Here is a 16,197-nt window from a genome sequence, read left to right on the forward strand (position 1 = left end):
CCATCCGGCAGAGACGCTGCTCACGCAGCATCCTGGACCAGACTGCAGCCCCACAGGGAAAGCTTCGCAACAGGGCACCGTTCTAGGCACATGGGGCTCCCCCACCTTCTTCCCATCTGCCCGTCACTGCATGCAAAATCCAGCCCTGGCAGGAGGCTAATTTGGAAATCCACGCTAAGAAAAGAAGAGGCCAGAGAAACACAGAAGCACCTCCCTTGGTCTAAACTTTATTGGCACTGATACAAAGAACAGAGAGTGGATTTAATAAAACACCTCTGGACAGCAGGTGTCCAAACAGCAGGTGTCCGTGGGGTCTCTGCTTCCCTACACAGGCTACCTTGCAGGCCCCCTCCCCTGAGAAGGCTGGTGCTTCGACATAATATGTAAAAAGAATGGTCAAAAATGAAGACATAATTTACAGCAAAAATTCCAAAACACAAATATAAAGCCAGACAAAAAAAGAAAAAGATTAATTGGGTAAACTCCCTCCCCCATCAGGATAGTACATACCCAGGCATAGCAGTAAACAAATGGGGGAGCGGAAAGGGAGAAAGAACCTCCATGTTTTCTAACCCAATAATAAAAAAAAAATTCTAAAAATCTCATTGTAATACTGAATGCATCTTACATTAATTTCCTGCAAAATATCATCTCTTTACAACACAGTATACATTTTCTATGAAGAAGGAAGAACATATTTACCTTCCCCCTCAACACTTCTGAGATTAATATTTTCTAATCATGCATAGCTAGAAAAGAGCATGAAATCAATACCATTAGATGTCACTGGAGTACATAATACTGGTTAAGATCAGGGAAGAGCTGAACCAACTACGGAGGAGGTGAACTCACGGCCACCGGGCGGCTCGTTCCTATTCGGGAAGTGACTGCCTGAACCACGGCAGCGCCCGATGGCCAGCAAGCGCAAGAGAGCGGGGGGGGGGGGGGGCTGGGACAACGCAGGGCATCAGCTGCATCCAAGAATAGCAACCTTGGAGGGGGTTTTGCAGGGGAAAAGAAAGTAGATCCAAGCATGCCTCTGGCAAGCTCAGGCCGGACGGAGATGGCCCAGGACCAAAGTCGGCACCACAAGTTTTAATGGTGGCTCAGAGAAACGCTTCAGGGCATGGAAATCACTCCCTGCAATTTTTAGGAAATGGTTCGAAGCCACGGCATTGTGTGTTTTCAGGGGGAGGTGGAGGAGGAGGGGAGGACTGTCCACATCCTCTCACCCATCGCTTTTCAAAGGCACGCTGAATCTGGAGGAGGAAGAGAGGAAGAGCACATTTTGCGTGGTCTTTGGGAAGGCTGGGCTACTGGACTGCTGCTGCTGCGAGCAGCGTGGCTCCAAGGTTCAGGGCTTGGCGTGGTGCTCTGGAACCACCATGGGAGCCCTCGGGAAAGCCTGCAACGCCTTCTCACCACCCTTAGTGGAGCTGACTTTTGCCACCTTACGCCCAGTAGCATCTGCTCTTAGGAGCCACGGTGCTGTTTCAGAGTAACACTTTTTGGATAAATGCAAGCTGGAACTGGTGTGGGTGTGGGTGCGTGTGCAGGAGGGAAGGCAGAAAAAGGCCAAACAGATGGGAAAAGATCTGAAGAAGCCAAAGAGTGCTAAGGAAAGGGCACCTTGGGGCCAGCCTTTGAATGAAAGCCATTTAGAATGACGTTTGGGAGAGGAGGAGGAAGGCACAGACCTCAACTCTGGCCCTTCCGCCATTAATGGGGAGAGTCCCAGGCAAGGAACTCCACGGCAAAGTCGATTTAGAAAGGTTGCTAGCAAACAGTCAAGCAGCTCAACCACTGAGGGAGACAGTTAAATGGTCCTACAAGCAAAACCGCCTGTTTTTTTTCTAGATCCAAAGAGCTTAAGGCACTCCAAGGGAAGTGGTCTGGAAACAAGGACAGGCTGCCCTCTACTAGCAAGAGAGCAAGAGAAACGGCACTTTTTGAAAACCAAGCCTAAACTTCCTAACAGTAGAAATGGCTGGCAACATGGAGATTAGCACACAAAATACATCCCCTTGGAAGGTTTTTTTTTGGTTTTCTATTACTGGAACTAAGGAAACGAGAAAACTGTTCATAAAACTGTTACACGGCTAGAAGAGGGAATGGAAGCGTCCTTAAGGCACCGTAAGGTACGTCTGTGTGCACACGCACACTCGAGAGATGCCCCCCAAAGCTTAGAGGGTAGTTTTGCAGCCGTGGCTCACCGCTTGAGATTTAGGGCTGACCCAAAACCTCTCTGAAACACCTGACTAGGTTGGCAAAATGGATGGCAAGGGGTCTGTGGCCAAGCTTCTTCCTTTTGGGGAAGACAACAGTTCTGTAGCAAATCTACTCAGAACACGGGAAGAAGGGAAGTATCCAGTTTTGTTCAAACCCTTGGTAAGGAGCACTTGGAAATTTTTAAGACCACCAGAGACATTTGCGTCTGCTGAACATTTTGCTCTTTGGCGTGAAGGGGGGGAGAAGGCACATTTGCAATCATGCTTCTGTGCTCTTTTTCCTCCACAGTGATTTCTTCTCAAGCAGAGTATCAAAACCAGCCTATCTTTGAAAGCAGAGGCCCCGGCGTTTCAGCAGGGACAGCAGCTGGGACCAAGCATGGCCACGTCTCTCCAAACCTCAGCAACTGAGGTCAGAGGCGGGGAGAGGTCCTCGGTTTGACATCGGCACCACCGTAAGCTCGGTGGGGGCAGCGGCAGCACTAATACATTTCTTAAAAGCAATAAAAAGCAAAGGATACTCCAGCCCATCCCCCCTTACTAAACAGGGGCAGGCCGCAGCCACCAGAAAACTGCAACAAGGCACAGCTGACGTTTGCGTCTTCTTCCTGCTTGGTCCTATTCTGACGATCAGCGCAGGAGGCCGACCCATTCGCTCTCCCGCAGCGGTTCCAGCATCGCACGTTTCCAGGGGGGGGAGGGGGAGGGAAGGTACAGCAGGGGCTGGAACGACTACATGGACTCAAACTCGTCGATGCGCTGCTTGGTGTTGCCCTGCCGGATCTGGCGGAGCGTCTTGTACTTGTCGCGGCCCTGCCGCATGTTCTCCGCGTGGATCATGTCGTTGGCCGTCTTCTTGGTCTCGTCGCGCGCGTTGGCCAGTTCAGATGTGAGAGCCTGCAGGCAAGGGAGGAGGAGAGACATCAGCCGCCCGAGGCATGAGGGGCCTCCAGACAAAACGAGTCCCAGAACTTTCCAGACTGGGGCTGGTTCCTGGTCACCTTTCGGCACGGGGCTTCATCTCGTTTACTCTTTCCCTGGATCTTACTGCAGCGCAGTGATCGGTTGCCGTTTATTGCTGTCAGAAACTCGGTTGGCTAAAAGGGGATTGGCAGCCGGGATGCCTAACAGGATGAGGCATCTCCCCTCCCTTTGGCTAGAATTGAGTTCAGGCAACTGAAGCAGCAGCAGAGGCCCAGCTGAGCCCACTGGAGCTGAAGCGAGCAGAGCACTCCCTTGACCGCCTCCGGTCTGACGATCTCCAGTTTCCATCGCCCCGGACAGAAATGGACAGGCGGTGTGGATGTGGATAATGAGAGTTAAAGTCCACCATATATCGGGAATTCCAGCAGGGCCACAACTAGGGTCTGCGTCACCTGGGGCAAACATGGATTCCACGCCCATTTTGGCACACCCCCACCAGTGCTCATTTTGGTGCCCCTCCAGCACGGTGCCCAGGGCACATGCCCCGGTTGCCCCCCCTAGTTGTGGCCCTGAATCCCAGGCTGAAGGAGGCCGGAGGGAGCAGCAGACCTCCCACAAGACCAGCTGCCTTCCATCCAAGCAGCTGCCTGGGAGATCTCTTCCCCCTTCCCATAATATCTAGGATGTTGTGTGCACAAGTATGAGAAGGCTTCCCTGACTGAGGACCTCGACCCCACGACTGACAGGTGGCGGCTGCCCCCAAGTCCTATCCCCACCCCAAGGCCACGTGGGTGAAATTCAGCAGCCAACAGAATGACAATATGCTTTTCCCCCTTCTATTTCACAAAGAAACAGCATTTCACTCTTTTCACAAAAAGGCTGAAAATTCCAACCAGTCTATTTTGATAATGTCACATGTAATTGCCATGTTTTCCTCCTCCTCCTCCTCCTTTTTTTTTAAAGGACCCAACTGGAAAAAGTTGCCCGTCCCTGCCCAATGTCCATGGGGCAAGCACATGTGTAGCCACCCTCCCTGAAGATACTGCAGCCACCCGCTCCTGTCCCTCCAACGGGCTGTTCTACTCCCGGCCGTGGGCCTTCTGCCCGGCCCATCGGCTTCCCTGGGCAGAGCGGGGCCCGCCTCACCTTCAAGTGCTTCTGAACCCGCTCGTTCTTCTCTGCCTCAGTGGTGCGCTGCTCCTCACTGCGGTCCTTGATCGAGGCGTGTGCCCGCAGCTCCGCACTGGCCTCGGCAGCATTCTCGTCCTGCTCATCGTCATGCTCGTTCTCTGACTGCATGGGCTCGGGCACGTGTGGAGTGCTGGTGACTGACTTCAGCTCCTCTTTGGTCCTCTCCAAGTCCTCCTGAACCAGCTCGGCCTGAAAGAGAGCATGCAGCTGAAGACGGGCCCTCGAGAAACCTGCTCAGGCTGATTGAGCAGAGACTCAGAGACGGCCGCTGGATTTATCAGAAGATCCATTCTGGTCACTAAAGTTGCAGGAGAGAAATACCTCTCTGGTGACAGAAATGTGCTGGAAAGTTCTTGCCTCAATTGTTTACAATAACTAAGACAAAAAGCTGCCCAAGGGGGCACCTGGGTGCAAAGCTTGCGGCTTTAAGGGCAGCAGACATATCTCGGCTTCACATTTCCATACATGCTTTGGCCTCACAGGAGCAATATTGGAAAACTCTTTTGCTTGGCAAGAAAGCTCCAGAACAAATTAAGTCGCACACATGGAACTTTGTACATAAAAGGTACCTTGGATTCCTTTAAAAAACAAAGAAAGCCAACCAGCAAAATGAGGTGGTGCTTCCACAAACACCTTTGGAATTCTATCACCAGAGTGTTACGGACTCCCAGCTGCCCGTTTTATATCTTTTGCTCAGGTTCCTTGTAAAAGGCTTATGCATCTATAAGAACTTGGCCTCGGGTCAAATTGTTTTCATTATTTACATTCTAAAATCCACCAGGGCAGGTGGTAGGCTTTTCCCGCCGGCTGCTCGAATTGCAACTCTTCCTCCTCTTCTCCGAAGGATAGGTCGGGGGGGTCCAGTTCTGCGAGGGCCGCCTTCAGTTTTCGCGGTGGAGCAGGAGCAGGCATCTTTACCGTGGGTTTCGTCTGTCGTTCCTCAGGACGGCGTCTCGGGCACGACGTGGCTCGATGCCCGTCTTTCCCACATCTGAGGCACTGACCCTTGGAGAACCGTTGCTCCCTCTCCTCTTCCCAGGTTTTCGGTTTGGGGCGGCTGGCAAGTCCAGATGTGCGCGCTCCTCTAGCAAGACGTGTTTGTCTAAGCTCTTTGGTATGGGCGTAGGTTCGTAGGGCATTTTCTGCGCTTCCCGCCAACTGAATCCACCCATATAACGTTTTGGGATCGTCTCTGCCTAGCGCCCATCGAAGGATTTCGGGTTCTAGCCCCTGCTTGAACAATTCGATGATTGTTGGCTCAGACCAGTCTTCCACTTTTCCTGCTAAAGCTTTAAACTCCAACGCATATTTAGCAACTGAGAGGGACCCTTGGTAGAGTTTGCGCAGGTCATTTTTGGCCGTTTCTTGGGCTAGGGGGTCTTCGAAATGCTCCTTGAGTGCCCACAAGAATTCATCGAAGTCCTCTAACTCAGTTGCCTCAGCTTGGCATAGTTGCACATACCAATCCGCTGCCCTTCCTCTCAGCTTGTTGGCAATGAAATTGACCTTGCCATGTTCAGACTGAAAGTTCCGACCCCAATCTTCTATATAATGCTTGGCATTCGTAATAAAGAAGGAGAGCGTTGCGGGATCCCCATCAAACTTCACTCCAAATGGTGGGAAGGTTCTTACCGGCTCAGCTGGCTGTGGCGGTGCCGCGAATGACAGCGTACGCCGAGCCCCCACAAGTGGTCGATCCCTAGGGGGTCTTGCCTCTCGCTCTCCCCTTTGATGGGCTGATCGAGTCTTACTTCTCCCCCGGGTCGACAGGGTGCTGTGCCTGGGGTACTGTGACGGCTCTTCCTCCCAATCCTCCGGGGTGGGCTCTGCCACTCTGGGCTGATCCTCTCTGGGTAGATCCTTGAGGATCGTCACTATTAAATCCATTTTATCTTCCAATGCCCTCATACGGGCCGGAGTGACCGGCTCCTCCGGGGGTTGGTTGGTTATCACCACCTTCGGTGACAAGGGGACTTCGTGCTCCCAGGCCAATTGGGGAGACCCCCTCCCCGTGGTTCTTTCCATAACAGATCTCTGTTCACTCCTGAGACTCTCCTGTATGGATGTCAGCAGCTCGTCCAATTGGGTATCTCGCAACTCCCGACGTGCTGCTCTTTGCGCTCTCGAGGTTAGCGCTGGCCGGCTTTTGGCCACCTCCCGCTCCTCTTCGCCTCCCTCACATACGCGAAGTTGAGGTTCGGTCATCGCTGGCGTTCCCTCTTATCCAAGGATTGGATGGGGCCAGCGGAAAATGGAAAAATGATTCTCAGCTTTATGTAATGATTGCCTAAACCCAAATACTCAGTCTCACAAGCTCGGGCTTAAAGATAACTGATTTATTAAAGGAATAGTATGCAAATACAGAGAAAGCTGAGAATGAGCAAAAGCGCGCCAAATACAAACTTAAAAGCCTTGCTTGTGGGCAGGTCCCGCCCCGTTGCCCGTCAGGACGCTCCCCCTCCCAGGTGCTGAATGCCGTTAGATGCGCCTGGGAACGTAACCTTGAACAGGAGCGCAAACCCAAACATGCATTCCAAGCCCTCAAAACAAGGGAGTGTAACAGAATGGAAAAACCCCGGGTGAAGGGATACGGAACAGAGAATGACATGTGAAACGTTACAATGTTAACCAGACATTAGAATGTGAACATGACACTAATCCGCTAAGAGCCAAATTTCTCTGCCTGATTTCAGGTTACTACAAACTGTAAAAAAAAAAAAAGGGCTAACAGTACTGTTTAATCAAATTAAAATGGAAGAGATTTTTCCTGGCAATTAGAGATGAAACAACACTATCAGGTTAAAAGTGTCTATCTGCCAAAAAGAAATCTTGTGTTTTTCCCAATCCCAGACTCCTAGGATTGGAAGGGGCCACAGAGGCCCCTCAGTTCCCGGTCCCCCAAGAGCAAGAATCCAAATTCAAGCATCCAAATGTGGTCCCACCTCTACTTGAAGATGTCCAGGAGAGGGAGCCCACCGCCTCTCCAGTCACCCCTTCTGCTGGCAGACTGTGTTAGGACTGTGTTTCCCCCCTAACATTTCATTGCAATCTTGCCCTCTGGGTAATGATGGGACTTTATTTTTCTACAGCTATTCTCCAGTGCCCAAAGACAGCCAAGCCAAAATGCTTGTACAAATTGGATACAGCCACCCACTTTTTGCTGCAAAAATACAACTTTCTGAGCACTACAGCTAGTGCGTCATGTGGGCAAGCGGACAAAGTTCGCCGAGGCCCACAGGCCTCTGTGGGCTTCTGTGAGGTTTCCAGAGCCTTGTGCCCCCCACCCCAGAAGGACAGGCAAGTCTTTCCGGTAAATGAGTCAAAGCAACGTGCGGCCAGGAGAAAGAGCAGAGCCTGGAGAACAAGAAGGGAACCTTGTATGCACAAACTGCCAGCAACTGCGTAGGTTGGCTGGACACCCTTAGAAACAGGCTTTGGTTTTCCCACTTCTCTGGAACAAAAACGGGCATTCTTTGAAAGTTATTTCAACTAATCAGCACCCCTCCCCCCACCCCCGGGAGACATTTGGGCAAGCAAACTGGACAGAGTGCAGAGGAGAGCAAAGGACTGCTGGAAGAGCGACACTCACTTTCTGCTGCCACAGCAGGGCCTCACTCTCTTTTTTCTGTTGAGCAGTTTCCAGCTGGGAGATCCTGGTGGTGAGTTCCAACATCTCGGTGGTCTGCAAGGTGAACAGAGCATCGCCAGTCAAACGTCTGTAAGTTTGGAAGGAATGTAGGAAGAGTCTTGCTGCATCGGGCCCAAGGCCATCTACTCCAGCCTTTGAAGTCACCAGGGTGCATCTGGGAAGGACCCAAAGTCCCTTCCTTGGGGGCTTCTCAACCGTCAGTACTTTCAGGCCGTGATTCAGGAACTAGTAGGAGCCCTCCATATTTGCAGCCATGGGGAGCCTGACCTTCTGTGGATCTGTCCACCACCATTTTAATATCATCCAGATTAGCCACTAAATCACAGCTGCCGGCAATGAGCTGTGCAAAAAAGCATTTCCTGCATCTCCCTTCATTTTATTAGAATGGTCTTACTTCCAATGCGCTTCCACTGTGTTTGCTCAGCTGCAGAGCTCTAACCCCAAACAGACCTGTCTTATAAGTCTATAAGAGGGCCAAAGTCTTGAGGATGGGGGGGGCGGGGAGAGAGAGAGAGAGAAACCCTAGCATGGCGCTCTCCAAATACACGGGGATGAGAACTGGTAGGGATTTGGGCAGTTCCCTTCCCCATGTCTCTGGAGGGGGCAGGCTGAAAAAGAGGGCATCCTGCCTTCTCTGTGACTCACAACAGGGGGGCTGCTATCCTTTTGGTCTTTGCATGCCCCCCACTCAGGAAGCGCACCTTCTCTCGGACTGCGCATCCATGGAAGGCACAACAGTGGCTGCCCTCCAAAAGTTAGGAGGGGCCTAGATGAAACAGGGCATTTAAGCTCAAGTTCAATTAAACAAATTAATGGTAGTATCGTTAACTGTCATGAGCACTGGTGGTGAGCAGGAGGGGGCCCCTATCCCGGGGGGAAAACGCATGCATAGTACTGAGGAGTTGAGCAGCCATTCAAAGAGACACAGATCAGACCCGCCTTGACTTTTGGGGTTTATCTGTCTGGGTTTTCTCACACTCCTTCAGTTTGTTAGGATTTTCTGTCTAATGTAGCAGTAATAAAACACTAGAGACCTATTCCTCGTCTCGGCGTGGTTCCTGCTTGTTAGGACATTAATGTATGATAAAACATACAGGAGGAATCATTATCCCTTTGCCTGATGCTGACAATTCTACTACGGGGGCAACTTTTCAAGAGGCTTTGGGGATACCTTCCAGACTTTCAAGGGCATGCACAACCCTGGACCCTCACGCTGCACCCCTCTGCTCTACTCCATCAGCAGCATCTCACCTTTGGCCACCTTGGGCTGCAGAGCCGACCTTCCCACAGTCCACCACCCAGTGCAGGCCACTCTACTGGCAGAGGCTTAGCTGGCATCTGGGCAGCTCGGAAGCGCCGCCAGATCCACGTGGTTGCCCAAGAGAGAGGCTAAGCCTCCCACAAAGCAACTCACCAGCTGTTCCTGGGTCTTCTTCTGATCATTGGAGGCCTTCAGCAAGGCTTCCTTCGCCTCCTCTGCTTCCTGCCGCTCCCTGGCCAGCTTCTCCGCTTCCTCCTGAGCTCGCTTCCTTTCCTGCTCCAGCTCCAGGGCCCTGTGAGTCTGCTCCTCCAGTTCTGGAGAAAGAGGCCAAGAAAATCACATCTTCTCCCTGCCCAGACAGCTTTCCTTCCCCACAGGCTCCATGCTGAGGCAACATTCCTTCCCACCTTGCTGAGCTTTCTTAGTTTGCTCCTCAATTTGTCGGAGCTTCTCCATCAGCTCTTCTTTCTCACGTTCAATCTTTTCCTTCTCCTTCTCTGCCATCTCCCTCTTCTTCTTCTCATTCTCCAGCAAAGCCCTGAGAGGGAAGGAAACATACAGCAGGCTAATTTCAGAGCCTCCTTTACAAAAAATGGGCTGCTAAGCCTCTCTAAGTCTTCAGGGCTTTCAGTGTACAATTTCTTCTTAGTCACAGTCACGGAATCACAGTTGGAAGGGGCCTTAGAGGTCATCTAGGCCAACCACCTGCTCAATACAGGATCCACTAGCATACTTCTGATGGATGACCCCCCAGCTTCTGCTTGAAGACCTCTAGTGACTTCTAAGCAAACTGAAAGGAAGAAAGGAAGAACTTGTTTCACCCAAATCTTTTAAGCCAACAGCCTAATCTGCATATCTCAAACTAAAATATGGGTTGGGAGACTGATCTCTCCTCTGGATTGCACACCACTTTCACTTCAAAATCTGCCCACAAAAACTGTGCATCTGTGGGTTCCTCCAACAGATGTTTTCCACATTTTTAAGAGCTGAGTTTTAAGGTCCCTGCTTAGAAGAGGCAGATCACTTCCTTTCTTTAAGCCCACTGAACCATCATCTCCCCTAGCAGAACCAGGAGGACTCTTCCCTGGCAATGGTGGGGCATCAGGGATTCCCCTTTCTTTGCTGAGTCTATTTAGGCTGCATCAGGAGATCCCAGGAGCCCCTAAATCTTCGCTTGGGATAATGCCACTGCCAGGGTATACTGTGGGAAGGAAGGCAGCCCATGCTGCCTTGATCACACGTGTCTTAGGCTGCAAGGGAAGGGGGATTTATCTGTCACAATTTGCTTGACATCCCTGAGATGCAAGAATGTGCTTTTGTGTAGAATTATTCCAGTATGAGATAGAGTGCAGGCTGCCTTTACCCAGAGGTTTTATTCAAACACACCTTGAAGAGGCTTTGAGAAATAAGAGTATTTGAACCCCCCCCCCCCCCCCACAGAAGAGCCCCCTGGAACATTCTCCTCCACACCTGACTTCATTGCTATCATCCTCTGGACCTGCACTCACACAGCTAGCAACCGCTCCCCTTGCAGCACCACTAAGGGAAGGGCTGATCCCTAAGCCCACGCCACTTCAGCAGCTGGTCTGCCTGCAACTTGGGGCTCTGGGTCCTCCGACCACACCCCAGCAGCAGAATTTGGCTGAGGGAAGAATCGGCATCCCAGCCCATGACTCAGCCGCTCCTGGCCAGAGGCCCAGCCAGGGGGCGACTTACAGGGCACCCGCGCTCAGCCAGCCCACCTCTCCATCTGCTTCTGATGCTTTTCCTCTCGGGCCTGGGCCTTCATCTGCTGCACCTCGATGGTGTCCGGCTTACGCCTGCGCATGTAGAGCTCGTGGTTCCCCATGCACAGAGCCAGGATGCGCTTGTTAATCCTTAACCGGGGAGCATAGAAGACAAAATCCTTTGCAAAAAGGAAAGGCAGGGTTAGCCTTGAAAGCAGCCTCCCTGGGCCCTCTTCTCCTCCAAAAGCAGCAACACAACTTGGATATATTGACTGTAATTTCCAGGAAGCTAAGCATGTCTCCAAACAAATCTTCCCTGTCGCAAGATACACAATAAAGCCTTGATTTAATGGAGCGCCATTCAGATTCACAGATGAAATCTGGATCCAGATATTCCTCCTGATCGTGGACAAAGTCCACAGGGTTCTATGGATATAGCAGACAACTTTGACGCATGTGTAAAATTGCGGTTTATGCTCTTTTTGTAAATTACATCATGGGCATAATCAGATAATGTTATTTTACATCTTTTGTGTACTTTCACATCATTTCCACAATTCCATACAAATGCACATGCTGTAAATGCACACCAATGACCCCTCAATTTAACAGACATTCCACAGAATCCCTTCCCCTCTCCCCCAAAGGTCTGTAAAAGAAATCTAAGTTTTACTGGACTAAATTCCTCAGAATAACCCACCAAATAGCCAAGCCAGCAAAGGGTGTATGTGCAAGTCTTGAACCAACCATCCTATGTATGGGATAGCTGGCTTCCGACAGCTTGTGCTAAATCTGAAACAGTCGTGTTGGGTCAGCAGCACTGCAAGGCCTGAAGGGAGGTGGGGGGGGGCATTGTGAAGGCCAGGGTGGGAGGGGGATACGCCATGCTAAGAGCTGCCACGGGAGCAAAGCACATCAGCCTCACTGGGCTTGCTCCTCAAAATCACTCCGGGACCCCCACAGGGTGTGTTTGACACATAAAAACAACAGTGACCTGGAAGGAATCAGGACAGCTTTTGGGACAAAACAAAACAACATTTTTCATTCCATGCATACCCCTACCCAGAAACTGACTAAATCTGCTAGAAATGAAGATCTGCAAGAACAGGAATAGTCTTTATCTGTGCTCATGATGAAGGATGCTATACTTTTGAACTTCTGAGTGTCACATAGAAAACAAAGGCAACATTAAAAAAAAAAAGTCTGATAAAACAATTCATGACCAGATTCTGACATGAGCAGTAACTGAACTGAATTAGCCAGCAAGGAAACCTCTGAGGACAAGTAGAATTTTATATCACGCCGAAAGGTATAATATGGTGATAAGACAACCCCTCTGGGCAGGCTGTTCTGGAGAGCAGGTGCCTCCGTGGCAAAACCCTAGCTTACAACTTGCCAGCTGCTCCTTCAGGCCAAGGGGGGATTCACAGCAAGCCCTTCCCAAAAGAAAGCTAGCTATTTGTTCATTTGTTTATATTTATTGGCCACCCAACTCCAGTGGACTCTGGCGGCACACAAAACTGGGGAAAACATAAAAAATCTCTAAAAACATTGAATCACACAGGCAGCCCAGACTAAAATAATCTAATGTGTAATAATCTAATGTGTAAAACCAGTCACTGTGGCTTGCCTCATCCGCAAGAGCCCCAGGCAGAATGCCTCTGCCATCCAAAATCAAAAACCATCAGGGACAAAACCACCAGTGATGGGTTTTGACAAGGCCATGTTCGCATTCTGGCATTCAAGCAACCATCCCTTCTCAAGAGGTCCTTTTACAAAGCCAACTTTACAGTATTAGATCACCAAGATATAAGCATCACATTTAGCAGATCTTATCATTAGCTCGATTCAATGGCTCCCCATGGTTGTTCAGGAAGGGACATGCATGACAATCCCGGACGTAGCTCAGCTTTGCCCAGGCGCAGTTAGCACCATCAAAGGTATGGCTCACCTCTTCTTCTCCTTTGGCCAGTTCCCACGATGCTCGGGCTCAGTACTATTTACGTGATGTCCTGTCCAGCCAGGACAATCTCTTTACGTGTTGTTAAATTCTCTTTTATTGCCTGCAGAGCTTGGCAAGAGCTAATCTCTATTATCTTTACTGTCATCTGGTTTTGTGTTGTACTGTTTTGTTCCACTGGCTAGCTTTACTGATTTGCTGATGCGGTCTTGCTATCCTTGGTGCTTATTTCTGGTTGGTGACCATAACACAGAAATTCAAATTCAGAGACAAAATCCGCTGCAAGGAACAGCTCCGCTGCACTGAGGGCCCCAGTTACAGCCCTGAGTCCGAAGACTTCAAACGAACAATCTGAACTTTCCATTCCTTTTTTTTATTAAGCTCTGAATAAATTAATATCCTAAAACAGTTAAATTGTAAAACATAACTTACTGGGGCTTTCTTGTCAATGGGCTTGATGACAAACTTCTTATCATTGAAGGAAATGTTTCTGATCTCACTCCAGGGGAATCCAATTTTGGGTGTTAACCTATGAAAGATGAGCAAGAAGCTGATTTATTGTTTCAAAAATTAAACCCCAATGAACAGTTGCAGCAGTCCAGACACCTGTCTTTGTTCACACAGTTTATATATATTTCCCACCAATGAAAGTATTTGGATTTGGAATAGCACAAGTGGAAATTCCAAATTTACCGAACTGCCTAACTGAGCAGATCTCCAAAGTGAATGGCATGTTTTTAGAATCCAATTACAGGCATCCAAAACAAGCCATGAGTGATGTCAAGGTGATTACCAGTATGTAATCTGCATCATTTGTGCAATGGCATCACGTTGCACATGTTGTCTCTTATCCCCCCTGCAGATGCCTACAAATCTAACCTGGGACCCCAAAAGGGCAGAGCTAATGAGTGAGGGGGAAAATGCCCAGTTTAAAATGCCACCCAGGTCCCATCCCACACACTTCCTCACCTCTGATGTGGTGCAAATCCTGCAGCACTGCCAATCCACTGCACAAAGACCAGGGAAGACATCCCCCTATCGCGTCTCCCTAGAACTGTGCTTTCTACTTTAGATTATGTGTTGCCTAACAAGACAAGGGTCATCTGGACAAATCTGTTTCAGAAGGAATAATTTTCCTACTAATTAAAATCTACGTGTACAGAAAGTCTCTTGATGAAATGAAGGTTGCCCAAAACAATTCTTGGGGCCTAAAAGCATATGAAGATGTAGACCATTCAGAGACAATTTAAGCCATGAGCTTAGTTCCATATAATACGAAGGAAAAAAACTTATTTAACCTGAGGAATTTTCTCACTTCTGCTTCAAGGACTGAATGAGTATGAGAGCAACATGGATCACAAAATACCTCTGTGCCTGGAAAATAATTTACTTTCTGGGAAATAATTGCGTTGGGATTGCATGGCAAATTGCATTCCATGAAAATCTGTTAGTAGATTCACAGAATTGTGTGAGAACTATACAAACTACCCATCTTAGCACAGGGAGTCTCTCTAGGTAAGACAGGGCTAGCCAGAGTCAATACAACTATCTATGAGGAAGAATGCCAAAACCTCACGTGATAACAATGAAAAGAGAGCTGCTTGCGGATAATATTCCCAAGAGCAAGGAGGCATCAAAGCAGGAGGTGGCTGTTAACACAGGTGGAGACCTGGTCAGGTCCAATTGTGCCCTGCACGTACAAACGCTCCCCCCCTCTCAATCTCTCTCCCTCTCTCTCGGAAGATTAAAGAAAATAGCTTTGTTACCGGTCATTCTGTTCATAGATGTTGAGTCCAAGAGCATCCACTCCCAACCAGAGTTCTGAGCCTTTCTTATTCTTAATACTGAAGTAGTTCACGCCGTACATCTCCAGATCTTGTGCAATTTTCAGATATTCTAAGATGGCATCTTCTCTGAAAGTACCAAGGAAACAAAACAGATGTATCTGTGACTACGTGCATGGGGTTGTCTGCTCCGGAGTAGCAACTGGTTGGGTCAGCCATGTTATGGAAACACGGACACTCTGTTAATCTTCCCATCTGTCTTAGGTGACCACAGGTTATGGTAAAAAAAAGAAAGTCAAGATGGCGGTTGCAATGGTGTGGTCAAAGCTCCCTGTTTTTATGTGCATCGCCATCTTAGACTTTCTTTACCACCCCTTCCAGATGCCCCTGCGAGTAGAATACTTCACAGGGGTACTTGTAAAAGTCACAAAGAATGCTCTATTTTAAGCCACAGAAGCGCTTTCCATTCTTGCCAGCTGTACCTGAGCATCCCCCGATGCTCCTCATGCCACACCTGGATTCTTTCTTCCCACTGATCCTTGTTAAGTTTGTGCTGTTCCAAAACTCTAGGAGGCAAAGAGATGGAAGACATATTAGATGCATGGACAGCTGTACCAAAAACAAATTCTTCAGCCATATGTAGTTCAAACATGATCTTTTTAAAAAAAAGTCTCAAAGGCTGCCACTCCGTGGAAGAGTAGCAGCATGAACGTGGGTTGCGGATAAGGTTGGAATTGGTTGTGGACACTCTCAAAAGCTTGAATCTCTCTTTGGTGCACCTTTAAATATCTCCCAGATCTGTGCACATCCCTACGGTTTCTTCTTCTGACACAGCTTTCCAATTTTTCAGAATAACTCTTTTCCAGCCCTTAAAGCAACACTGCAAACCTGGCCATAAAGGCTGTTCATGCAATTTTCTAGTTGGCAACCTTTACTCCTGCTGCTGTGATACAGGAACCATATTTGTGACCAGAACAGAAGAGAAGAACCTGTTTTGTGGAGATGTATTCCAGGGAGGTGATTTGCCTATCCCACATCTTGCATCGTGTAAGACATAATTTGATCATTTCAAATTATGGACCTACGTTCAAGAAATGAATAGCTCAACCTACCATTCAACAGTTGCAGAACGTGCTAGATTAGCAGCCACAAGGTCCCCCGAGCAGAGTCCACAGACAATGCTGGCTGACTCACATGGGGCTTGTAGTCACTCTCATCTGGCAGGCACAAAACTGAGGGATAGTGGGGATATTGCCTAGGCCATGAATGCCCCCAGGTGTGACTCAAATCTCCAAGATACTTTTTAAGGGTAGCGATTTTGCCCCCTGATAATTTCAGCCATTTTCTTTTTCCATATTTTCCACATCTATAACTCTGATTGTGAAGTGAAAGGAATAAATGGGGGCAAACACAAGCAAGCACTGAGAACCTGTACCTCACCCAACTCAGTATGGAACAGAAATGCCAGTTAGG

The 16,197-nt window shown here is 49.1% G+C and overlaps 1 protein-coding gene across 1 annotated transcript in view; it reads right to left on the reverse strand.

Moving 5' to 3' along the window:
* Positions 1–207: 207 nt before the first annotated feature.
* MSN (moesin) overlaps positions 208–16,197 on the reverse strand; it is a 66,813-nt gene continuing 50,823 nt past the window's right edge. Inside the window, exons 5-13 of the mRNA XM_063313782.1 lie at positions 15,207–15,290; positions 14,707–14,853; positions 13,373–13,469; positions 10,996–11,159; positions 9,661–9,791; positions 9,407–9,567; positions 7,933–8,025; positions 4,299–4,532; positions 208–3,125 (exon numbers count right to left, since the gene is read on the reverse strand). Coding sequence (XP_063169852.1) covers positions 2,961–3,125; positions 4,299–4,532; positions 7,933–8,025; positions 9,407–9,567; positions 9,661–9,791; positions 10,996–11,159; positions 13,373–13,469; positions 14,707–14,853; positions 15,207–15,290 — 1,276 coding nt within the window. The 3' untranslated portion in view covers positions 208–2,960. The remainder of the gene's footprint in view (positions 3,126–4,298; positions 4,533–7,932; positions 8,026–9,406; positions 9,568–9,660; positions 9,792–10,995; positions 11,160–13,372; positions 13,470–14,706; positions 14,854–15,206; positions 15,291–16,197) is intronic.

This window comes from Candoia aspera, chromosome 12 (genome assembly GCF_035149785.1).
Source record: "Candoia aspera isolate rCanAsp1 chromosome 12, rCanAsp1.hap2, whole genome shotgun sequence".
In the NCBI taxonomy this organism is placed as follows: Eukaryota; Metazoa; Chordata; class Lepidosauria; order Squamata; family Boidae; genus Candoia; species Candoia aspera.